Source organism: Anabrus simplex, chromosome 6 (assembly GCF_040414725.1).
Source record: "Anabrus simplex isolate iqAnaSimp1 chromosome 6, ASM4041472v1, whole genome shotgun sequence".
NCBI classification, from domain to species: Eukaryota; Metazoa; Arthropoda; class Insecta; order Orthoptera; family Tettigoniidae; genus Anabrus; species Anabrus simplex.
The window spans coordinates 49,866,786-49,894,385 of NC_090270.1; the positions used below are offsets into that span (position 1 = coordinate 49,866,786).

General features: G+C 38.4%; 1 protein-coding gene across 2 annotated transcripts in view; it reads right to left on the reverse strand.

Annotated features, from left to right (window-relative positions):
• The window catches only part of LOC136875856 (uncharacterized), a 289,779-nt gene that overhangs the window by 192,786 nt on the left and 69,393 nt on the right, over positions 1 to 27,600 (reverse strand). For both annotated transcript variants that reach the window (XM_068228203.1, XM_068228204.1), the window contains exons 7-8: positions 20,535 to 20,764; positions 795 to 868 (exon numbers count right to left, since the gene is read on the reverse strand). In XM_068228203.1, coding sequence (XP_068084304.1) covers positions 795 to 868; positions 20,535 to 20,764 — 304 coding nt within the window. The remainder of the gene's footprint in view (positions 1 to 794; positions 869 to 20,534; positions 20,765 to 27,600) is intronic.

Here is a 27,600-nt window from a genome sequence, read left to right on the forward strand (position 1 = left end):
GTAACATAATTATAAGCTACATTCTTTCCTCTATGGAAATGACACACAAGATGATGCCATCCATCTGATAGAATTACATTAAAGGCACACCGTTCAAACAATGATAACATATATCACCGTCCATGATCTAAGGATTAATTTGCCCCTAAATTAATATCCAAGAACGTGTCAGATTAGGTGTTAAACATGTACAATATATTGCATTAATGGAAAGGAACAACCTAGTACCAACTCAAGTCATGTAGGAGGGCTAGGAACAGCAAAGGAAATACTTCACAGAATCAAAATAATGGCAGGTCAGTGTGGCAAGAAGGACTAATGCAAAGAGGAGATAAGGGTAAATATAACAACACCAAAGGACAAGAACCATCTCCACATCTTGATACACTGTCACCTTCAAATAGATGAGCTCTCTCCTTTCTTCTCCGTCCCCAGTGAGTTCATTTCAGCTTCACAGCCTCATCAAGAAGGTGGACATATCACTCACTGCACTTACTGAGGGGTCATCTTGGCTGGGAAAGTGTAGGAAAGAAAGAGGATAAACGCAGGAAGATGGAAGTAACATAAGATAAAGATGAATAAATGTTGTAAAAGACTAGTAGCACAGGACAAATACAAAAGAAGAAAAGGATCCCAACAGCCCAATACAGGTAATGGAAAGGGACACACAAGAGTCAAATCCAAGTCATGAACCAGAAAACAAGTACAGTCAAAGGACCGAGGAGAAATGGAAAGGCAGAAAGAGAGGGCAAGGCAGTAGGAGTACACGTGATGAAGTAATTATGGTGACTCACCTAGAAAATTCAGCTGAAAACTCTTTATACTCAGAGATTTGATCAGTTTCAGTCAGTTGTTGTCCCTCAGGTACCTGAAATTTTTGGCATAAATTTATTGAAGACAGGAAGCCTTTGTTTGCTGTTATAACAAAACCTCAGAACTCCATGAACTAACACAACAGAATAGAGAAATAATGATCCCAAATGATTTATATAACTTCAAAAGAAAATTTTCTTTTGACCTTCACCAATTACGCATCTTTTTTTGCTTATCCCAGATATTTCTGGGATTACAGGAAACACCCAGACTCACTTTGGTTTTGTGGTGGTGGTGATCATTGTTTTAAAAGAAAGTACAACTAGGCAATCATCCTCTATATAACACTAATCAGAGAGAAAAAGTAGAAGGGATCCGATACTTCATAAAATGAAGGTATCAGCCAAAGAAAGACATGGGCAACAAAGGGCGTAAAAATGAAAGACTCCCTAGGCCTCCATACGTAATACTGTCAGGGTCATAAAGGAACAAGAGTTGACCAAGGGAGGTCGGATAGGATAGATGAAGATAAGGACTGGGTGTTTTAGGCCAGATACCCTTCCTGACACCAAATGCTTTTTAAATGAAAATCTCAACCCAGAAAATACCAGAGTTCAGCCTTCTTTGAGACATGCCAGTAACTATGCTGCCAAGCTAATCATTCCCCGCTTTGACTTTCACCAAAGACAAAATAAAAATCAGTCATGCTAAACTACTGTATTGATACAGCAATCCCTGATGCCTTATTGTCAGCTACTTAATTAATATAAAATCTTATTCACCCAAAATGTACCTCAATTGAGAATCACGCTGACAAGAAATGACATATCGATCCTCCTTCTGCCGTCCTGAAAAATTAAGCAGTAACAGTAGTAATAGTACACGCTATTAAGTAGAAAGCTGCCTTTAATGGAAAACTGTCCCAGTTCCTTGACTTGGGCATAAAATGTAATGCAAATCACCCTTTAATCTAACACTAACTAATATAATGAGGAAGTAATTAAAATTATCTCTGAACTGAAAAACACTGCCAGTAAAGCTGATGATGGTGTAAACAATATTCTCGTGAAGAAATGTAAATTTAGTCTTGTTAGTGCTTTGATTGGTCTACTTAATCTATCTCTCTCTCTTGTGGCAAGAAACCGGAAAAATAAACAAAATTGCCAAAGTAGTGCCAGTCCTTAAATGTAATGACCTGTATAATCCTCAAAGCTACAGACCATGAAGTATTACAATCATCAGCATTGTCAAAAATGCCTGAAATAGTAGTTAAGGACAGACTTCTTTTGCTAAGACTCTAACTGTTGCAACTGGATGTGTTGGCAACACTGCATATGATGCACTTCATAAATTTGATATTAAACAGTTGGCAATCTGCTGCTGCACCTTGGATATACAGGGTCTCTCTTATAAACCAACAAAATAGCCAATAGCCTCAACGCAACTTACGTCGCACGCAGCCGCTCTGCTTTAAGTGTGTATACTATCTTACATGAATTCCTACCTTATAAAAGATGGTGGAAGTGTCATTCTTCATAATGAGGGACTTCATAAACACTGTTAGGATTTTCTGCACACCAATAGCAAGAGTTATGACTGTTCACAAGACTATTAAGATGAAATCAGGTCTCATCCAAAAAGAACACAAGCTGGGAGTTGAATAAACGATCATTCAATGATGCAAGATACCACTCACAATATCTCACTCTTGTGGCTGGATCAGCAGGTTTTAAACAATGGGCCCGTGTAACAGCTTTGTAGCTCTGTGTGCAGAAGAAACCAAAACCCCTACTTGTGCTAATTTTGTGAGTGATTTATTTGGTGACCGTCAAGATTCGCACCAACTGTGTGTGCACGCATGCTTTTATTGAGCACGGAGCCAGTAGTTTCAGATTTATTTACAATTATATGAATCTGTGCTCATGAAGGTGGCACTTCATCAGGAAATTCCTGAATAAATTGGATCACGTCCCCATCCAGCCGACTCATACTTAAAATAACTTTTACATACGAAAATATGGTGTTGCAATGATAACTATCTGACCATGTTAACAGCTGAGAATCAGACTAGCTATTGATGCTAGGTCGAATATGTGCATGTTCCTTGCAAGGTCAAGAACTATGCATGTGCCTCCAGTATAGCTGCTTAGGTCTCGGAGAGTAGAAACGCAGCTGGACGTTCTGGGTTTATAAGAGAGACTCTGTAGAATTGACAGAGAAAAGATGGCTATTAGCAGCAGTGGATGTGTTTTCGTACTTCTAAGGTTTCACTTGTAAATTGGTGTACATATGTGCTGTTCATACATTTAATTACATAGAATAAATGCCTTGAATCATGTCAGTGAGTGATGTGTTTATGTCTGTCAGTGTAGGGCAGTCTGGTCCTACAAATTAACATAGTATGGAAATATGAGTCTGTATGTGCGTCTGGTATGTTGGTCCATGGATCACAGCACTAACAATGTATTAACCCTCTTGCACTCAGCGTGCTGATCTATTGGCGCGAAAAGTTAAGGTGAGAACACTCACAGTGCAGATACATCGTTTCTGTCTATTTAGGGATTGTGGTCATTTGTGCGGCTGTTAAACGGTAACAGATCATCGTGACAGTAATTTAAAGTGTTGAATTTGCATTTTACTCAACAGATATAATTTTATTTTCGACAAGTGAAATCTGTTAACCAAGAATGTTTATGTTGTGGTTGTTCAAAGTTGTTATTACATGGATCGGTTTTTGGTTAGCTTATGAATACAACAATTTTATCTTGCTATTAGTTTAGTTTAGAGTTTATTTCGTTTTTTGGTATATTGTGTGTTCATTGTAGTTCCCGAACTATAATTATACATCTTCCCATTATACCGCTGTTGCATGTGCTTGCGTCATCTTTTTCTCATAATGACTGGGCCATGTTCAAGGCCCAATATCCTTGAATTTTCAGTTGATTTAGACAGTTATAGACACTTTTTAAAATCAAAAGTGGTTCCCATTATGTGGGAGGTGACAATTTTGCACCTGAGGATATTCGCGCAGTTACAGCTGCTCACCGTGCCTCGGACCATGAAGAACCTGACATCAATGACAGTTATGTGTACAGTGAATAACTTTGTGTCATATTGCATGAGTGAACTGCAGCACACACATCATGCTCATATAAAATTATTTAGAATTAAATGTTATTTCTTTCAAGTTTAAGAATAAAGAATAAAAACACAATAATGTCTGAACTTTCTGTCATTGAAAACCACTATCTATTTTTCAATAATCATTTTCAAAGTTTAATAACTTTTTTTGGCTTTACCAATAGTAATAGTTTCATGGTAATTCATTTCTGAAATGGTCATAGTTTCCTATATTAGTGTAATTTATTTTATTTAAATATGTGTTCATGTGTTGATTTTTTGTAATTTGGTTGCAAAATCACAAATATTAGTTTGAGTTGATTCGAGCATACCCCTGCATATAGGCTAAGTGCAATGAAGCCATCAACAGTATGGCTTTTGAAGGAAATCAAGTACAGAAAGAACTGAAATAGATGCAATAATATCAATTCAGCGTTCTCTTGACTGTGGAAAATTAGCAGCTGGACTATTCATTGACCTAAAGAAAGCTTTCAACATGGTGGATCTCCATATTCTATTAGTAAAATAACAATAAGTAGGAGTTAGAGGTCTTGCTCTTATATGGTTTCACAGTTACCTTGAAGGAAGGAGTGAATATGTTATGGTTAATGGAGTAAAAAGTGATAGCTAACTATTAAAACAGGTGTTCCTCAAGGCTCTATATTAGGACCACGTCTGTTCCTTATTTTTGTTAACAATACTGTAAATATAGAACTTAATGGAAAATGTACCTTTTTCCTGATATTATTTTATGAAGTATTTTATGAAGTAACTTCATTCAAAATGATACTGAAACTCTATCTCACTGGCTGAAGGGAAATAGGCTATCATTAAATATTTCAAAAAATAAGTACAGTACATGATGTTCTGCAAAAACAAGTCAATCATTCAACACAGAATACAATCTGAATTGGAGTAAGGGTCAATGACAGAGTTAACCGTTACCAGTACTTCGGTTGAACTAAACCGGTCCAAGCATATAGATAATATAACTACTAAAATTACACCCGCACTGGCTGCGATGTGAAGACTGTCATTAAAACTTACATGCATCCTTAAGAAAATGCATTTATTATTCTTTAATACAGCCACACTTGGAACATATTATGAGGATTTTGCACCAAAGAAAATTTCAATTGGTTAGATGTTAAAATTTAAAAAAATCTAACTTTGCAATATATTTGACCTACCATTCTATTTACCTTCAAGAGTTACTTATCAAATAGCTGACGTATTACCAGTCTTCGAAGGCATTAAGCTCTCTATAGCGATTTTCCTCCAAAAGGTAACTCAGATTGTGTCACTCAAGCACCATTTTATCTCTAAACTCTAATATTCATCATTTTACTACCAGACAGGGTCAAATTTTCCAAGTCCAATCTACCAGAACCACAAAATATTGTATAAAAACACTATTTATCTTCAGGTATCAACATGTATAACAATCTACCTATTACTATCATAGGGTAGAGAAGTTTCCACCTATTCAATACCATTAACTTGTACAGTGTCTTACATAATATACTCCTGCGCCCTCTCAACAGTCAATCTGGTATTGGTGTCCATACCAAATGCACATAATTTATGGAGAACATAGAGACATTCACTTCGAAACAAAATTAAACAATAGATCACTACATCCGAAGAAAAGGTATACCTATTCAAATTATGAATGTTCCCCTTCAACAAACCATTACCCATATTACTTTGTACAAATGATAATTTATAAACCAAGTGACTCATCTATGCAGACGGGGAATGCCAACTCCCAGATCAACTCAGGAACATTTGGTTGCTGTAGGAACGACGACATAGTTCAGCACCAACGGCAATAGTTTTGAAGTGTCATTCGATTTCAATTTTGGATGTGTTGTTCGAACTTCATCAATGTTTTAAAATTTGGATTGTAAATTGAGACATACCAGGTTGTTTAATTTATAATGTGTTGTATGTGAGCATATATTTTTCCAATTGGATCGTGGCTGAAGATGACCCAGAGTATATGGAGTCGAAACTAGTATTGAATAGGTGGACCCTTCTCTACCCTTTGAGAGTGATCAATTGTCAATATGGACGAAATTAAATTCATACCCTATGATCTACCTATTACATAAAATCAATAACTAATATGTACAAATTTTAAAATTCTGTAAAATTACTTACATAGAAAGCATATTTAGAGTCATAATCTTTGTTGAGAATTTATCTGCATTGTAAAATAAGCTCATTGGACAAAAGAATTAGTCACCCTAGTGCACACACACAGATGGATCATTAGGCAGCGAATGAGTCCCATGCTCAACCGCATGCGCACTGCCTCTATGTAAGCATAAGGCAGTAGCGATCTGTGAGACTTTGATGTTTCAAGTGGACAGTGTACATCAACAAGGATAGACTATCAAAGGGTAGAGAAAGGTCCACCTATTCAATACCAATTAGATTAATGTTGTTTTCTACTCTTTGATTGTGTTCATTTGTCACAACGGATCATAATGAAATTCATAACTTACGAACATGGGTAAATGTAAGGATGTGACAGAGTGGCAAAAAGGGACAATTGTATTTGGCCATGACCATGGACATACAGTGCACGAAGTTGCTGGATTTGTTGGCGTTTCGCAGCGGACTATTCAGCGAGTATACAAGCAGTGGTGTACTACACGTCGACATGAAATACAACATCTGAATTGTGGTCAGAAAAAGATCCTGACTGAGAGGGACCGGAGACGCATTTCACAGCTTGTGAATCAAAATTGCTTCCAATTGCAGCAGTCAGTAAATGAAGGTCCATCCTAACCTGTTAGTGAGAGTACAGTGTGACAGAAACTGCATGCGATGAACATTTGGAGTCAGTCACCTCTCAAGAGGCCATTGCTCACACAGGCATATAAAGCTGCGCGTCTTCAATGGGCTAGATATCATCGAATGTGGACAGTACCTGACTGGCAGAACATAATGTGGTCTAACGAATCAGGTTTTTTTCTTCCCCCCCCTGTATTCCAATGACACATGTCGTCGAGTACACCAAAGGCCAAATGAAGCATGTGTGCAAGGTCAGCTTCAAGCCGGACGTGGGTGTGTTTTGGGGGTACTTATGTATCATGGATTGGGCCTTCTCACTGAGATGACCACTAATATGAACCAGCAAATTTATTTAAACACTGTGATTGATCAGGTGTTGCCTTTCAGTCAACATCTGCATGATGTGTATGCTGTTGATACCCCGATTTTTCAAGGTAAAGACATCAAAGTTTATTGGGCTAGACGCATACGTAACTGGTTTTATGAACACTCCCCCTCCCCCCCCCATTACATCTCGATTGACCTGTAAAATCACCTGGCTTGAACCCCACTGAAAATATGCGGGACATGTTGGAACAGTGGGTAAAACACCAACATCAGCAATTTGGTGGAACTGTGCAATTAAATCCTCAGCAAGTGGCTCAACCTGGATGTGACGTGCCTGCACAACCTTGTGGACTCATTTCCTAACCAAATTCAGGCAGTTATCAAGTCCAGAGGCAGAGTTACATGGTATAAAATGATGCTTGTAATGTTTTCTCCAGGAGTGACTAATGTTTTGTTTCTTGATTTCGATAGCCTCACGGATTTTCCTTTCCAGATTCCTTGTCAAATTATATTCCGTGTCTTGTTTCATACAAATGCTTAGCTACAGCTGAATATCTGTGTTTTTGTTCTTGGTGTGACGGATGTGTTCTCTCAGGCGGGTAGAGATCAGATGTTTTGTTTCACCAACATAGTATGTTCTGCACCTATATTCAATATGGTATACTCCAGGAGCCTATAGTTCTATTGTGTCTTTTACTGGTGGTAGATAACGGGCTAGTTTCCGGTGTAGTTTATAGATGGTTTTTATGTTGCATTTATTCAGTATCTTGCCGATCCTGTCTGTAGTGTTACTAATGTATGGAAGTATCACTGTTTTCGGGCAGGTCAGTTCTTCCTTCCCGTTGTTTTCTTCTACAGCGGCCTTTCCTTTGTTTTCTTTTGATTTTCTAAAGCCTCATTGGATGTTATTGAGCGAGTAGCCATTTTTCCTGAGGGTTCTTGTGAGGTGCTCTTTCTCTTTTTTGAGGTGTTCCGCGTCTGATATTGCTATGGCCCTGTTAACCAGTGATGTTAGAACAGCCTGCTTTTCTGATGGGTGGTGATGAGAAGAGGTGTGCAGGTACCTGTCTGTGCATGTATGTTTCTTGTATACTGCGTGACTCAGAGTCTCATTGAGGTTGCGTTTTACTAGGGCATCCAGGAACAGTAGTTTTCCGTTTACCTCGATTTCCATAGTGAACCCCACTGAAAATATGTGGGACATGTTGGAACAGTGGGTAAAAATATTTACCTCACACCACAGAGCTATACTATCCAGATCCGATTGGAATTGTTCAATATCATCACTGTTTTTCGTGGCTCTGTAAATGACTGTGTCATCGGCATACTGCGCCATGGTTGAATTTTAACAATACAATTATATTTTGTAGTGATTACAATCTACGAGGACGGTTTGAAAAGTTCTCTGAATCACCGCTAGATGTCAGTGCTAGAGCAACAAGGTTCCCGCGCAATAATCACACATCCTTTGTGAGTGAACACGTGGCGCGTCAGAGCTCTAGCTGCAGGAGTGTGGTAATGACGACTCTTTGTTGTTGTTCCCGTGTAGTGATTTGTGACAATGGAAAAAACTGAGATTCGAGCAGTGATTAAATACTTTGTAAAGAAAGCTATGAAAGCAAAGGAAATTCATGCTGACTTTCAGAACACACTGGGGGACTCTGCTCCTTCATTTTCAACTGTTGCCAAGTGGACAGGGCGAGTTTAAATTTGGTCGGGAGTGGACGGTCAAAAAGTGTTACGACCCCAGAATTTATTGCAAAAGTGCATAAAATGGTCATGGAGGATCGTCGACTGAAAGTGCAGGAGAATGCTGAAGCTGTAGGGATGTCTTCTGAATGGGTATATTATATTTTACCTGAAGAATAGGGTATGAAAAAATTATCCGCAAGATGGGTGCCGCGGCTGTTGACATTGGACAATAAACGCACCAGATTGGAAATGTCCGAACAAAGTCTGGCCCGTTTTCAGTGCAACCAACAAGAATTTTTGCGCTGGTTTGTGACTACAGATGAAACTTGGGTCCACTACTATACCCCAGAGACAAAACAGCAGTCAAAGCAGTGGAAACATGCTGCTTCACCACCACCAAAGAAAGCAAAGGCAGTGCGTTTGGCCGGAAAGGTCATGGCCTCAGTTTTCTGGGATGCAAAAGGCATTCTGCTGATAGATTATCTTCCTACTGGCCAAACAATTACGGGGCAATACTATGCAAACCTCCTAGACCAACTACAGGAAAAGATACGCGAAACAAGGCCTGGTTTGGCAAGGAAAAAGGTCAGCTTTCATCAGGACAACGCTCCGCCGCACACAAGTGTTATTGCCATGGCAAAACTTCATGAAATGGAGCATGAATTGTTGCCACATCCACCTTATTCACCTGATTTGGCACCATCAGACTTTCATCTATTCCCCAAGCTGAAAATTTTCCTCGGTGGAGGAAGGGAAGAACTGACAGCCGAATTGGAGAGGTATTTTGCAGGCCTGGAGGAATCTCATTTTCGAGATGGGATCAAGGCATTGGAACATCGCTGGACCAAATGCGTTAGTCTACAGGGAGACTATGTTGAAAAATAAAAGCAGTTCAACCGAGGTAAGATACTTAATTCTAGTACATTCCGAGAACTTTTCAAAGCACCTACGTACATGAAAAATAAACACTAGTTAGGGACATGTTTCCCCTAGTTTTGTGCATCTTCAGCTTAATACTAATCTTAAGGTCACGCCTATTACATATTTACATAGTTTACAATATGTACATTAACTAAATGCCAGAATTTGAGAACAAGGGAGCAATAAAATATTTTATTTTACATGACTAGAAAAACGTCTGAGATGGTCGATCGACTTTAACCATGGTAATACCAATATAAATGGTCCGTTATTGGACGTTATAAATTTTCCAGCTAACTCATTCCTGGTTGCCAGCGTTTCGCCCTCGTGTGCTAGGCTGGGCTCATCAGTTGGTACCTAGCACACCTACCAAGACGCTGGCTAGTGCATACCATGGAGGTGTTCGTTTCCAAGTTTTCATTCCCCACCCTGAAGGGGTGGGGCGGGCCACCTAGAGGGTGTCGCCCTCTCTCTGGCCAGGAGAGATGACGGGGTTGAGAAGATGTGAGAAAAGAGGGAGGTGGGTAATTTGATGTATGGAATTAGGAGGTGTGTGCGGATAGTATTTAATGATCGGAGATGTGTGTAAGGATTAAATATTCAGAGGAGAGTGCAATGATTGACAAGTTTTAGATGAGAGGGCTAGGATGGAATTGAAGAGTTAGAAGGTGTAATGTTGCGGTTATATTGCATAATGAGGTGGTGAGGAGTCTGAGGAGTTCAAGTTACAGAGGAGGTTGATAGAAGAAGTTAGGTGGAGGTAGGGGTGGACAGACGGGTTGACATGGTTGAAATGAAGGACTGGCTGGCCGGGGGCGACGAAAGGGAGTGTTGGAAGTATGGCGAAAAGGTTGGGGTGGGGAATGTGAGGGCTCCACTTTGAAGCGACGTTGAAAGATGTAGGCACCAGTGTTGATAAGTTGTTCCACATCATTGGCGGTGGGAAGGTGAATTCGGACCATAAAAGTAGGGCCGGAGGCGTTATAAATCCTGAACGCACGACGAGCGGGGATGCCTGCTTCCTGGAGTTCTTGGAGAATTTCCCGTTCTGAGATGGTAGGTTCTATGCCGAGGATGACACAGCTTGACATAGTGTCCAGAGGTGGTGGTTGCGACCGTTGCGATGATGTTGCGGCAGCTGTTGCAGTGTCGTCTGGTGGTGACACGGCGGGGGAGTCTAGGATGTTGTCGGGAATTTGCTGGGGACGAGGTTGTGCAGAAGTCAGGGTAGAAGAGAGGGAGGATATCATTACAGGGAAAGGATGGCATGACGTAACGGTAGTAACAGGAATATGGTGGCGAGTAGTGGCTGTCATCGTAGTGGTCGCGGTGGTAGTAGTGGGTGGTGTGTGATGAGGGGGAAAGGGGGACGATGTTTGTTGTAGCAGAGGCTTGTGGTGAGGCGCGTTGACGACAGGCAATGTGGTGGGATCTGCTGTAAGCTGGGCTAATATGGGCTGGCTGGTAGGCTCCACTAGGTAGTATCGGTCGTGAATAGACACTCCCGTGTCAAGGAGGCACTTCCAGTCATCCAATGTAGGTAGATAAAGAAGAACCTGCGATGATGATGATGAAGTTGAGGCATCCAACATCCGGTGGGCATCGTGGACTGGGTAGCCAGCGGTGCGGAGGGCGTAGCAAATCTCTTCTTCGGATATGGCAGGATGAACATCGGGGATGACACAGGTGCGCATGGTGTTGGGACGGCCGACTTCCAACACGGTGTCAGGCCTATATGATTTAGAGTCCGGAGGGGAGCTGAGTTAAAGATGTAGAGCCACCCGGCCGGCAACAAAAAATGATGAGGAGAGTCTTCAGAGATTTTTGAAATCAGAGCTCCTCGAGAATGCAGAGGTAAGATGGGGCAACGTTTCTGGGAGATTCTCCCATGGAGGCCACTGTGTAGGCTACTTGGAGCCACTGGCAGTGCCAATGCACTATGAGAGACTTTGTCTCTTTACCAAAAATTGATGCCTGCTTGGCTATCAGATGATATAGATGTTGATTCCCATAGGGATTCTGAAATATTTGTCCCAAATGAGTAAATTTATAATACCAATATAAATGGTCTGTTATTGGACATTATAAATTTTCCAGCTAACTCATTCCTGGTTGCCAGCGTTTCGCCCTCGTGTGCTAACTCATTTATTTTCTACAGAATATTGAAGGTGTTATTATCCTTTTGGGGCTTCATTTTCTTTAACGTTATGGATTTATTCTGTTTCTCATAACTTTTATTCTTGCTATTATTTGTTGTTGCATCATCTTATAATGGTTATGTCATTGTTGTGAAAAGGTGATGTGTATTGATAAGACAAGAATTGATATGTGTTGCATCTCCGTTTCGAGTTGTGATTGTCTTTCAAGAAGCATTGTGGATCAGACGCTTGAGTAGGTAGATGTAAAGTCTTCGATCGATGATGACTGTGGTTAATTGTACCTCATATTAAGTAACATTTTAGAGGTCATTTAAGAAATGAGATCTTTACGATATTTCTTCGGTTTTATTTGTGATGTGATTTGTGAAATTTATTATTTTTGGTGTGAATATGCTGTGTTTAGGAATGTTGCCAACTTGTAAATTTTCAATTTTCCTCTTTCGCCTTTTGCCATTCATGGTGTTTTGAATTTGTTTGTTGGGATGTTTCACCTTCCTTCTGGTTAAATTTATTTATTTTATTTTGTGTGGCCTTTGAATGGAATTGTTATTATTATGCACTTCAATATTCTAGGAGGAAATTTTGTCTACTAAAAGGGGTACCATTTTATCTTTTTCTTTTTTTAATTGTAGTTATTGAGAACTCTCAAACTGGTAAAGTCATATGACCATCAATTAAAAGGATTTATAAAAAAAGGAACTACAGCTCTTGTGTAGAATTTAAAAAAAAATTAAATGATTTGTGATTAAGTCATCAAGTGCTACATTTTAAACTTTGGTAATTGGTATCCAAAATACATGTTTTAACTATTATTTTGGAAGATTTCTTCTTTTAAAATTGTTTTAGTGAAAGAATTGGTTTCTTCTTATTCTCTATTTAATTTATTTAGTTTAATTTTGTTGTTTTTTATTTTATTAACTTTTTACTCTCCTTTTTTTCAATATTGCTATTTATTAAATTTTTATGTGGTTTAAACTATTTATGGTGTTTCTCATGAATTGTTCTATCCTATTCCCCTGGATCCACCCTCTGTTATGGTTCTTTGGACCTTTGGTTTTTCCCAGATTTCATCGCTTCCCTGTCCTGTGTGTTGTGTTTTGATTGAGGCCTACCCTAAGTAGTTGGCGTGATTTTGCGCTGGGATGGCCTCTAGTCTCTCTTGTGATAGTACTGGCAATCAAAATGAGTGTTTGCGGTGTTGTGCCATCAGTTGTTCTGTCGTCCTTATGTTTGATTGTTGGTACGTCACACTTGAAACAATCCCTCATACTATTTCCTTTCAACTTTTCTAAATCCTATCTCCTTTCATTCCTTCCTTCAATTTCTTCAACTTCAGATGGCATTTCATGTTGTGGTTAGTGTCCATGTCTACTCCTGGGAAAGTCTTACAAGCCACCACCTAGTTTCTGAATCTCTGCCTAATCATAATCCAGTTTATTTGATATCTTCCAGTGTCTCCTAGTCTCATCTATATATATATAAAAGAATATGTACCGACCGACTGACCGATTCATCATTGCCGAGCCAAAACTACTGGACATAAAGAAATGAAATTCTGAGGATATATTTATAGTACAATGTAGGTGCTCGTTAAGGGAGGATTTTTGGATATTCCATCGCTAAGGGGGTGAAAAGGTGGGTGAAATTTTAAAATGCGTGTATCTATATCTCAAAACTTAACAAGTTTACAGATGTAAAAATTGGTATTTAGAATCTCCTTTAAAAATAAGGAAACACATATTTTTCTGTTTTCAGAAAATCCCAATACGAGGGGTGAAAAAGGGTGAAAAAGGGTTGAATGCATTTAATGAGGATACTTATATCTCAGGAACTTAAGATATTACAGTCCTGAAAATTGGTATTTGGGATCTCCTTTAAAAATAAAGAAACATATTTTTTGTTTTTGGAAATCCACTTAAAGGGGGATGGGGGGGATTGAAAATTTATTTGAATTGTTTGTATGAGGATACTATTATCTCAAAAACAAAAGATTCTGCAGATGTGAAAATGGGTATGTTTAATCTGCTTTAAAAGTAAAGAAAAGTAAAGAAAGAAACCAATGAAAGGGGGAGAGATGTGCAAGAATTGGAAAATTAATTGAATTAACTAGGCCTATATGAGGATACTTACATCTAATATAATCTGAAGTTGTTACAGATGTGAATATTGATATTTGGATCTCCTTTAAAAACAAAGGAAAAAGCGTTTTGGGAGGGGGGAATCATCTTGGGGGTGGGGGTGAAAAGGAGTTGAATTCCTTTTATGAGGACACATATCTCAAAAACTGAAGATGTTAGAGTCGTGATAATTGGTATTTAGAAGATCTTTTACTGTTAAAGAAACAAGTATTTTTTGCCGGAAAATTCACTTAGTGGAGGGGGGGGGGGAGTGTGAAAGGAAGGGGAAAAAAGTGATTTCTTTTTATGGGGATACTTATATCTCAGAACTGAAGGTAACGGATGTGAACATTGGTATTTGGGATCTCCTTTAAACATAAAGAAGCACGCCTTCTTATTTTTGGGTGGGGGTGGGGGGTAAATCAATTTAGCGGCGGTGGGGTGAAAAAGGAGTTGAGACGAATTGATTTTACAATCCATAATGTACTTATTCTGAGCTTAAACTGATAATTTTTTTATCTTTCCTGGGTTCGTTTTCAAGAGCCATCTTTTCCTTTGGAGAAATAAAGTTAGATTACAGTAGATTTTCCCAGCATACAAATAAAAATTTTAACACATTTGAAATCAACCATAGGAATGATATTGATCGTGAAATTGTTCACCTCTATAATAATGTCAATAATGTACAGAAGTATATCATTCGTATTACAAGTTGTCCATTTCATGACCGTATCGATGTTTAATCAAGAAGTAAGTATAAATAACCACCTAATCGATACTTTATTAATGCCTCAGGCAAAATTGAATAAAATTAAAACTTACAGGACATGTTTCGACCACTTAGTGGTCCTCTTCAGCTGTATAAATAAAGAACTGAAAAGAAAAACATTGACAATAAGCACAAATAAAAGTTCTTTGGAGACTCCTTTGATAAAAATGGAGGTCATCAGAATAGGTCACCTTGCCTCTCGTTCTTGTTTGGAAAAGATGTTTATTCTGCGCTGTCTAGAGGGTCTGTCTTTGAGCGCCAGAAATCTCGCGCACTTGCCTACGCGCGACGATGGTGCCGATCAGATTGTCAGCAATGACAATGGTGGCAGATGTAATTTACCTCCAAGTAACAGTCTTGCATCTTGCTGTGGGGTCCATAATAATAATAATAATAATAATAATAATAATAATAATAATAATAATAATAATAATAATAACAATAATAATAATAATAATGTACTGGACCGTCATCAAAATGTGCGGACCACACTGGAAAAGGGTCCTGACCGGGCAATGACTACGACTGCAATCTGCCGCAGGTTCAGCACCGCCAAGGTACCCAAGACGGCACCACGCCAAATCTTCTCAAGGATTTGATCCATATTAAAAATGCTTATAGGAAAAGAAGGCAAAGGTTTAGGGACCCAGACGACTGGGTGGAATACCTGGACCTAGCCCAGGAAGTACGAAATCGATTGCTGGAAAGGAAGATTGAAAAATGGGAGGAACTTTGCCGTAATCTCTCAGAAAACGAGTCAGATCATGAACTTTGGCGGATTATCTCAGAAAACGAGTGAGATCGTAAATTTCCGCGGATTATATATTATATATAAAACGTTAAGTATTCAATTATAAATTTCATTATAATACCGTAGCAAAGCACGGGTATCTTGCTAGTCCATCTATACAGCTGTTGTTTGCAGTGTTTGAACCAAGTATTAGCAAGGACTAAATTATGATCAGTGCAGAATTCAACCAGCTGACTTCCTCTTTTATTCCCTTTACCATTATCACTACTGATCTGCATTTAGGGCAGTCGCTCAGGTGACAGATTCCCTACTTGTTGTTTTCCTAGCCTTTTCTTAAATGATTTCAATGACATTGGAAATTTATTGAACATCTCCTTTGGTAAGTTATTCCAATCCCTAACTCCCCTTCCTATAAACAAATATTTGCCCCAATTTGTCCTCTTGAATTCCAACTTTATCTTCATATTGTGATCTTTCCTACTTTTAAAGACACCACTCAAACTTATTCGTCTACTGATGTCCTCCCACACCATCTCTCCACTGACAGCTCGGAACATACCACTTAATCGAGCAGCTCGTCTCCTTTCTCCCAAGTCTTCCCAGACCAAACTTTGCAACACTGCCTTGAGGAATTCCCCTCTTAATTATTACAGGGTCAGATAAAGCTTCGCCTACTCTAATTCTCCGAGTTCTATTTTCTAGAAATATAGCCACCCATTCAGTCACTCTTTTTTCTAGTGCAATAGCACTCATTTTTGCCAGTACTCTTCCATGATCTACCCTATCAAATGCCTTAGATAGGTCAATCACAACACGGTCCATTTGGCCTCGTGAATCCAGGATATCTGCTATATCTTGCTTAAATCCTACAAACTGAGCTTCAGTGGAATAACCTTTCCTAAATCCAAAATGCCTTCTGTCATACCAGTTATTAATTTTGCAAACATGCCTAATATAATCAGAAAGAATGCTTTCCCAAAGCTTACATGCAATGCGTGTCAAACTGACTGGCCTGTAATTTTCAGTTTTATGTCTATCACCCTTTCCTTTATACAGGGAGGCTACTATAGCAACTCTCCATTCATTTGGTATAGCTCCTTCAACCAAACAATAATGAAATAAGTATTTAAGATATGGTACTATATCCCAACCCATTGCCTTTAGTATATCCCCAGAAATCTTATCAATTTCAGCTGCTTTTCTAGTTTTCAAATTTTGTATCTTACTGTAAATATCATTGTTATGATAGGTAAATTTTAATACTTCTTTAGTATTACTCACCTCCCCTATCTGGATATTATCCTTGTAACCAACAATACATACTGCTGACTGAATACTTCTGCCTTTTGTAGATCTTCACATACACACTCCCCTTGTTCATTAATGATTCCTGGAATGTCCTTCTTTGAACCTATTTCTGCCTTAAAGTACCTATACATACCCTTCCATTTTTCACTAAAATTTGTATGATCACCAATTATGCTTGCCACCATGTTATCCTTAGCTGACTTCTTTGCTAGATTCAATTTCCTAGTAAGTTCCTTCAATTTCTCCTTACTTCCATAACCCTTGTCCCAGTCTGAATTATCTTACTGTGCTTTCCATCTCTTCCTTGGCCTACCACTGCATTCTACTCTCCCATCACAATTAGATTTTCATCACCTTGTATTAAATCTTTTATCTCTTCATATATTCTTTTGATTTCTTCACCGTCCGCCGAACTAGAAGGCATATAAATCTGCACTATTGTGGTGGGCATTCACAAAGCTGGTAAAAGTAGCTTACCTGCTGCCCTATTTTCTTGTTCATTATTAAACCAACTCCTGCATTTCCTCTGTTTGATTTTTTTGTTGATAATTCTGTAGTTGCCTGACCAAAAATCCTGCTCTTCCTGCCAACGTACTTCACTTATACCAAATACATGTAACTTTAAGTCTATCCATCTCCCTTTTCAGACTTTCTAAATTATCACAATGCTTAAACTTCTAACATTCCATGCTCCGACTTGCAGAATGTCATAGTCCCAACCCAGAAATCCGAATAGGGGTATATTTTACCTTGGAGGAAGCCATCATCAGTACATCATTCATACAATGTGTCCATCTAACTGCGCTGAAGATGATATTTTTCATGCAACACAGAATGCACTTGATGTTGCTGGGTTCTAGTCGAGATTGGTATGAAGTGCTTTGATTTTTATCTATGTTATATTTTGTTATGTTTGTTATGATATGCAAAATTGAACTTTGTAAATGATATTTCTGATGTGAGAATAACAATTCATAGAGAGAAAGCTGCATGTTCTCAGGAGTTAGTTATGGCTGTCATTTCCCGTTGCTTTCAACCTTATTGCAGTATCCACACAGCTAAGCAATATTATGTATTATTAAAAGGCCATATCAGTCAATCTCTAGATCAGTAGTTCCCAACCTTTTAGCAACTACGCACCACTTGAAATATTTAGAAATTTTGGTGTACCAACTGTCCTACATTTTTTAGAAACATATTTACTGTCGGAGAGTGCCCAATGGCGTATTATTTAATTAAATTACTGAAAATAACTTTATAATGAATTATTAACGGACTTGTATTTCAGTTTTTCAACCCTCCAAGTCAGCACTGAATTTCACAGTGAATTCACAATAAATTCACAGTGAGTTCACATGTGAAACAGATGTGAATTACTTGTGTTTCACATGTGCTTCACAATTGTGCCTCATTATGATGCAAATGATTTTGCAGTGAGTTATTTTGTAACTCACAATGAACTTGCAGAAAAGTTTTTGAGTTTCAACGAATTTAATTTCTTTACAGCTCAGTCAGCACTGAAATTCACAGTGAACTCACAGTGAATTCATTGTGAAATTCAATGCTGACTGGTCTTTATCAAGACAACAATAAATATATATATATAGGTTTTATCAAAATGTTCTTGCTAATACTTATTTAAAAATATGTAGATTATATATAGCCTACAGTATATTATTAACATTTTTATAATAAAGGAAAAATAAAACGGTTACTGCAAATTACAGTTTTTTATTACTCATACGACTAAAAACATACAATTTTATGTAATTAGTAGAAACTAAGAAAAAAAAAAGAAAAATCATCATCATCAAAAATTAACTTTTAGGCTCCTTTCACACGGTCCACTTGCTTTCCACTTACTTTCCACTTACTTTCCACGCCACGCCACGCCACGCCACGCCACGCCACGCCACGCCACGCCACGCCACGCCACGCCACGCCACGCCACGCCACGCCACGCCACGCCACGCCACGCCACTTCTCAGACACTTGCTGTCCACTTCCGTCAACTTGCCGGCAACTTCTAGTCCCACCACATATTTTGCGTCTCGGTTTGAATCTGGTCCATGGACGTGAACGTTATCCTTGGGGTTTATATTCTTACGAAAAGAAGGTTAAGGTAAAAGAAGAGTACTAAGGTTCATTGAGTCCATACATTGAATTCATATCACCTAGAACGAGAAGGTTATCGTTCTTCTAGATGAACGCACCAGTGATCCAAAAATGGTCTTTAATTACTTTCGTATGAGTGAGAATTTGTTTGAATTGACGTCAATCCGTGAAGCAAGTTTACAGTGTCAGGACACTAACATGAGAACATGTATTCCGAAACAAAAACTTCGAACTTGTGATGCACACAATGCTCACCGTTTGAACGACTGATTTAGTGAGCTACCAGTATGGCCTTGCTACCTACACCTAACTTCTGTAAATAAAACCCTGGTAGTTCTCACGAATAAGATTTTTTTTTACAAGTTGCTGCATGTCGCACCGACACAGATAGGTGTTAGTGCGACGATGGGACAGGGAAGGGCTAGGAGTGGGAAGGAAGCGGCCATGGCCTTAATTAAGGTACAGCCACAGCATTTACCTGGTGTGAAAATGGAAAACCACGGAAAACTGTCTTCAAGGCTGCCGACAGTTGGGTTCGAACCCACTATCTCCCAAATACTGGATAATGACTGCACTTAAGCGACTGCAGCTATCGTACTCAGTCCAAATAAGAAAATGTTATTATGTAATTTAATTGGAAGCAGTTCTTTTGAAATGAAGACTGCTAAAAAACTTTGATTAATTATTTTTCAATAACCCATGTTATTGTAATATCGAATAAATAGTTAACATATAACACATATAGCCTATTACTGTAGTTATCAACTTCTCTGTCTTTGGAGTTATCCAGTTCGGCAAAATTTGGAATCACTTCGTGGGAAACTTCATTCCACATATGAAGCCTTTAATTTTATTTGAGTAGTCTGTCGTTCGTTAATCCCACAGACAAGGGCGATTTTGTATTTCTATTATTAACTTTTCAGTATCTATGAATGGAACCATCATTTTGAAATGAAATCTTCGAACTTGTGGCTCATATGTTGACCACCTGAAGGAGCTAATCTGATTTAGTGAGCTTCCGGTCGCCCAGAGTGGAAGACACTTCAGGCCGGTTGACATCAGCCTGCTGTTGACAAGAGTGGACGGAGATTGAGCCACACGAAGTGTCTTATGTGAACGCTACCGGCCTTTCCCTACACCTCTGATGGAGTGGAGTGGAGTGGAGTGGCGTGGAAAGCAGTGAATTGTGTGAAAGGGCCCTTAGTGCCAATCGCTCGTATCCATTTGTAGACATTTTAGATTAAAAAAAATTTTTTTTTTTTTTTTTACAATTTTTCATCTGTATTATCACTATGCTTGTATCACCCATGCATACCACCTGAAACGTTCCCGCGTACCACCGGTTGGGAACCCCTGATCTAGACTTTCACCTTTGCAACTTCTGAAAAGCTGCTCACCTATTTTCTATTAACCATTCATTAGTCTGGTCTCTCGACAGATACTCATCCAATAGGGTTGCTCCTATGGCTTCACTGGGATGCACTGCGCAGCAAGGTCACATGGTTACTTAATATTCTATCTATAATAAATCTTATTTCATGAACTTCAGCATATATTTAAAAAAATCTTGATTTATTGTGAGGGAAAGATATGACCTTTTAAAAAAAGAAGATGTAAAATCAATCAAATATATGACTAACCTCTGGTTTTAAATAGATTTTCCTGGTAAGTGTAGAGCGTATGGAAGGGACTTGTTTGCATCTACTTGTGTTACTATCCAAAGATAATGATTCATATTCCAAAGCCACTTTCCCAGAGACCTGGTGAAGCAGAGTAAGCAAATCTTCAGAGCCATCACTTTGTAAGAGCACGTCACTCAGTGCAGTAATAAACCATGCACCATCTAACCTCTTTCTCCATGAACAGAAACCTGCAATAAGGAACACATTTGCTCTTACAAACAGAAGTATATAGGAATAAATAAAGCATGCATATCTATACTGGCCAACAAAAGAAGTGGATCACTTTGTAAAAATGAAATCAGAAATAAATGAACACCAACATACAGAGGCAGAGAACTAGAGTAGGCAATCATTGTGAGGGGAATTCCTCAAGGCAGTATTATTGGACCTTTATATTTTCTTATATATATAAATGATATGAGTAAAGAACTGGAATCAAATATAAGGCTTTCTGGGTATGATGTTACTCTGTATAGAATAATAAATAAGTTACAAGATCATGAGAAACTGCAAAATGACCTCGATAATGTTGTGAGATGGACAGTAGGCAATGGTATGATGATAAACGGGCTTAAAAGCCAGGTAGTGAGTTTCACAAACAGGAAAAGTTCTCTCAGTTTTAATTACTGCATTGATGGGGTGGAAGGTCTTTACAGCAATCATTTTAAGTACCTAGGTGTTAATATAAGGAAAGATCTTCATTGGGATAATCACATAAATTGGGTTGTAAATAATGGGTATAGATCTCTGCACATGGTTATGAGGGTATTTAGGGTTGCAGTAAAGGTGTATAATTGTCTGGTGAGTTAAATCTGCTATGGTAATGGAGAAAACCATACAGCCAGTGTCTCCACGCTGAGTGTTGGGCGGCGGTAAATAGCCTGACCCACTATAAGGACCAACGGCTACGGGTGGAGGAGTCCTTATAGAAGAAAAATGGGCCCCCAGTGGAGGAAATGCCACTGAAACCCCATATCAACTGTAGTGCCTGCACTCCTGAGGAGCGGCTACAAAAGACGTCTGTTCTCCATGTTAGGAGCGGCCTACAAGTTTCGGCTGGCAGTAGTTATAAAATGCCTTTGGACGTGGCAAACCAATTGTAAAAAAAAGTCTATATGATGACAAGTGTACTGAAGCCTCGGAAAATGATAAGGCATTCCCCATAAGCGACGTGCAAAATGCTTGGGCGTTTCCCACAAGCGACGTGCAGTTCTTGTGATGCTGGAAGAAATATGAGTAATGGGCGACCAGCAACCAAATATATCAAGATAGCAACCATCAATGTAGTGACACTAACAAGGAGAGTGGAAGAAATTGTGTATTTTATTGATGACAAAGATACAGCATTGCTGGGAAACAGTGAGAAAAAATGGAAAAGAAAAGGAGAGAGGAAACTAAAGAAAGGATACACCTTATACTATAGTGGAGGAAGAGAAGTCAAAAATGGCATAGGTCTCATAATTAGGAAAGACCTAAGGAAATACCTAGAATTGATGGAAAACATAAATGACAGGTTATAAGGTCAGACTGAGACTTGAAACTGGTGTTGCAGATAAAATTCAAGGGTATGCTCCACAAACAGGCAATACAGATACATATCTAGAAGAATACCTTGAATATATGGAAGGCCATATACAGGACAAACGAGCTGTGATCATACAAGAAATGAATGCCCAAGTAGGTCAGGAAAGAAAAAGGAGATGAAGAGATTATAGAACTATTTGGATATGGGAAGAGAAACAAGGCTGGAGATATTTCGGTAAACTTTTGTAGAAGACATAAGCTGATGATTGGTAACACATGGTCTTGAAAGAAAAACAGTTGGAAGATAACAAGATATAGCTGGGATAACAAAATCAAAACTCTGATAGATTACATTTTGGTCGTGAAAGGTAACAGGAAAATGATGGTAGATGTAACAGCCCTCCTGAGTGCATCTTTTGAAGGCGATCACAGAGTTGTGATAGCTAAGTTAAAGATGGGAAAGATACAAAAGATGACTGAGATTAGGCAGAGAAAGCTAAGGGTGTGGAAATTGCAGAAGAAGGAAATAAATGAAGATTTCCAGACACACATTAAAACAAGTAACCTAAGGAAGACATCAAAAGGGTTGAAGAAGAATGGGCGTACTTTAAAACAGTCATGGCGAAATCTGCAGAAATGACCTGTGGAAGAGTATCAGGGAGGAAGAAAGATAAAGAAATACCCTGGTGGAATGGTAGGGTAATAGATACAGTTAAATGGAAGAAACAAGCTAGGAAAAAATGGCTGAGAAACAGAACAACAGAATGCAAAACAGAATACAGGCACTGCAGGAGGGAGTGCTCCACGGTGGTTCAAGAAGAGAAAAAGAAATGGTGGCAAAAATTCACTGATTCTCTGCAAGAAGATACAACTGGAAGCAAAAAGATCTTATTCCAGTGGGTAAAAAATAAGAAAAATCCAGGTGAATGTGCTAACTTCGTTAAAAATGAACAGGAGGAAGTGATGACACAGAAGCAGAATGTATTGCAGAGGTGGGGAAAATACTTTGAACCGATTTACGAGGTGCAAAATACCTCAATACAAGGAGAAATTGAAGAACCAGATTTAGTGCAGATGGAAGATAAGAAAAACAAGATGACCATGGCAGAGATTGAGTGGGGCACTAAAAGGATGAAACGAGGCAAGGCAGCTGGAATTGACAGTCACCATAGAAATGATAATAGCAGCAGAAGCAACTGGTCTACAGTAGTTGTATAGACTCTTCAGAGTGATATGGAGAGAAAAGACTATTCCAAAAGAGTGGACAAAAGGGGTCATTATACCAATTTTCAAGAAAGGAGACAGGAAGGAATGTGAAAATTACAGAAGAGTGACATTGATATCTCATACAGATAAGATCCTTGAAAGAATCTTGGATAAACCAATAAGAGACAGAGTAGAGAGAAAATTGCCAGAACACCAGTATGGATTCAGAAAGAAGAGGCGGGTCCACATTTGACCCAATGTTTACATTGCATCAAATGATGGAAAGGTAATGGAAATATGGAAAGGACATTGTAGTAATGTTTCTAGATATTGAAAAGGCATATGACAGTGTCCCAAGGAATTTGGTATGGAAAACAATGACAGAGGCACAGATTGGGAATGAAACAATGTAGATGGTAATAGCATTGTATCAAAATTGCAAAAGCTGTGTTAGAACCAAAGTGGGTCAAACTGAATGGTTCAGAGTTGAGACAGGCTTAAGACAGGGAAGTGTATTGTCTCCCATATTCTTCATTATCATCATGGATAGAATTCTACATAATGTCAAAGAGAAGATGATGGGCGAGCAAGTAAAGTATATACTCTTTGCTGATGACATTGTAGTTTGAGGAGATAATGAAAAGGAAGTACAGACACTATTTATTTATGGAATGAAGAGATAAGAAATTTTGGAATGAAGATCAGTACTGAAAAAAGCAACACTTTGATCATAACAAGAGGTAACAGAAAATCCAGGGGAGTCATAAAAATAGAAAATGAACCTCTTGAAGTAGTGAAATTTTTTAAATATTTCAGCAGCATGATGTCACAAGATGGAAATTTGTATGGAGAAATTGATTTAAGAATACAGCAGTCTGCAAGTTTCTACCAGTGTGTAAGAGACATTGTATGGAACAAACATGTGCCAATGAAATGCAAGAAGGTTTTATACTCATCCTATTATAAACCTATACTGACTTATGCTTCAGCAGCCTGGACATTGACTAAGTGGAACCAAAGTAAGATACAAGCAGCTGAAATGAGGTTCTTGATGAGCATACAGGCAGAGACAAGATAAGATAGAATATGAAATGAGGAAATAAGGGGAAGTGTGGGAATGTGTAAACTTCAAGAAGAGGTTGGTATAGCAAAAATTAAAATGGTTTGGACACATGATGAGAATGCCAGGAGAGAGAATACCAAAGAGAAGATTCATGGATACAGAGACTACAAAGAGGCCTAGGGGACAGCCTAGAATGAGATGGAGGAGCTCTGTTGTGAACTGTATTGCAAATAGAGAAGTCGATAGCAATAAAGTACTAGAAGAGGAGTGGTGGAAAGATCGAGTAAGGTGGAGGGCTTTGGCACACTACCCTACCCAGAGAGAATCTGGAAAAGGGAATGGATGAAGAAGAAGAGAAGAAGGATGTATAGGATGTATAGGAAAGGGCATATAAGTCTCTGAAAACACCCCAACTAGAGTATGGTTCCAGTGTATCAGACCCTCACCAGGATTACTTGATTCAAGAACTGGAAAAAATCCAAAGAAAAGCAGCTCAATTTGTTCTGAGTGATTTCCAACAAAGGAGTAGCATTACAAAAATGTTGCAAAGTTTGGGCTGGGAAGACTTGGGAGAAAGGAAACGAGCTTTTCGACTAAGTGGTATATATTACAAGTAATAAATTTCATCTTGATCCGTGGTGTAGTTATTATATATAACAAATTCCAACTTGCATGTGTGGGAAGTTCCACTTTTCCACCACTTTAAAATCTTATGATTTTTCTTAGATTAAAATAATTTAATTTATTTGAAAACTAGATGACCCAGTGAACTTTGTACCACCTAACATGGATTTGATTGTAACTCTACATAAGCGATTATTAATCCTAATCAACCTTCCAACTCCAATTCATTGCGATTGATAATATTAGCCATATCTTGTACGGTTTGAGTTTTGTTTGGTTATTAAATGATGATTGGAAAAAGGGAATAATAATACCTCTCTTCAAAAAAGGAAGCCGGAAGAAATGTAGCAATCATGGTTTGAAAATATTTGAGAAAATACTTGAAAAAAGGCTAAGGAAAATAATAGAACCACAACTACAGGAAGAACAATATGGATTCAGAGAACACCGATCAACTACCGATCTCATATTTGCACTTAGAATACTGTTAGAAAAGCATTGGGAGAAGGGCAAAGACTTAACACTAGTGTTTTTGGATCTCGAAAAAGCATTTGATAGTGTTCCAAGGAAGACTATATGGGAATGTTTAAGAAAGAAGAATGTACCCAAAGGGCTTATCCAGAAAGTTAAAATGCTTTACGAAGACTGCTGCAGTTGCGTACAGATAGGAAACGGTAATTCTGATTGGTTCCAAAGCACTAAAGGAGTGCAACAAGGCAGTACCCTTTCACCATTACTTTTTATCACTGTCATGGATGAAGTCATGAAAGAAATTAAGCAGAAGAACAATATGGACATCAATGCATTTGCATTTGCAGATGATGTAGTAATTTGGGGAAATACAGAGAAGGAAGTCCAAGAGAGGCTGAACACCTGGAATGAACATTTGAAAGCACACGGATTAACAATAAATAAATCGAAAACTGTTACTATGTCTGTCAACAGGCAGAAGAAGAAAGGAAAAATAATGCTGGAAGATACACAACTGGAAACAGTAGACCAATATAAATATCTTGGGTGCATCATTTCAAGTGATAACAGAATACAGCATGAGATTAACAACCGCATTAAAATATCAGATCAGTTTTACCATCAAGTTCGGAACCTCCTCTGGAATGAACAAGTTCCCTTAAGATCAAAGCAGATTCTATTCCAATCATACTTCACCCCCATAATAACATATGGCCTAGAAACCTGCACAACAACCCAACAAGTGGACAGCAAACTACAAGCCGCAGAAATGAAGTTCCTACGAACTATGGTACAGATCATTCCATGTTAAGGAAACAGTATTGCTCTTATGACAACAAGGTTGCCATATTGAACGGTCCTGCTAAGCTGCTCACAGTATTACGGGAAAATAGTGGCGCATATATTGGTGAAACTCAGTTCTTAATTTCAAGATAAAAGGAGGAAGAAATGTAGCTGCAGATTAATTTTAGAAACTCAAGGGGTGTTTTAGAGGGGACTCATTTCAGTCATAAATCTGCTAGTTGAACAATTGAATGGAAATTTAAGGAGGTCTCAATTAGTCAAAACTATCAAGGTTAAGGGAAGAGTTACTCAAGGAAGACCTATGCCCTCTTGTCTGTTTAATATGGCTACTGAAAATACATTAAATGACCTTTCTGAGCATGATGTTTCTGTTATTCAGGGTTTCTCAGTAATCAACAGATTACAAAAACTGTTTTGTTTAACTTTTGCTGATGACAAAGCCCTGATAGCAAAAGACAACCCCAGTATAAGCAGCCTTATCTTCAAAACAGAAAACTTTCTAACACCAATTGGCCTAAGAATCACTCCAGTTAAAAACAAATTAATTTTCATTAGAATTGAAATACTATCTCCTGCTAAAATCCTTGCCACAGACATGTCCATTATATGTTCACTGATGTCTAATAAAGAACATATTAAATATCTTGGAGTTAATTTTAATGATGAGATAGTGTTTGACAAGGCAGATTTAATAACAAATATTACAAAGTTATGCATCTCCTTTGCTGAAACTGGATCAAAAGAAAACCATCATCAATCAGTACAGATAGACCCGCCTTATATACCCTCTTCAATGCGTGCCACTAGCTAAAATAAAAAATAGCTTTCTGAAAGATATTGATAAGCTGTTAAAAGGTGCAGTCAAAGAAATTATTGGTCTCTCTCATGACTGTCCAGATGGGATGATATGTGCTACTAAATATTTCTGAGGCTGATGTACTATGCGAGCCAAGTGGGAAGGTCCTATACAGAACTTCGATAATTGCAGCCATCTTCTTCATGTTAGAGATGATCATCTTCATGCTGTGGGCACACAGGAAGTCAGTATTGGAGAAACTGATATTGGTGAAATTAATAATTCATTGACTGGTTGGTGAACTGGGAAACTACTATGGGAAAAAAGCTTCCACAATTGCACATTACACACTTGAATATGGAAAGGCATTGAAATTTATGCTGATCACCCTAAAGCATACTTCTTGATAAGTAACCAGGAAGGACTGTAAAATTCTGTATGGCAAAACACTCTCAAAATGTCATGCAACATCTCAGCAGTTTGAGCAGTTCCTACCGAGCAAGTGGCCATGCAGTTAGGGTTGCACACCTGTGAGC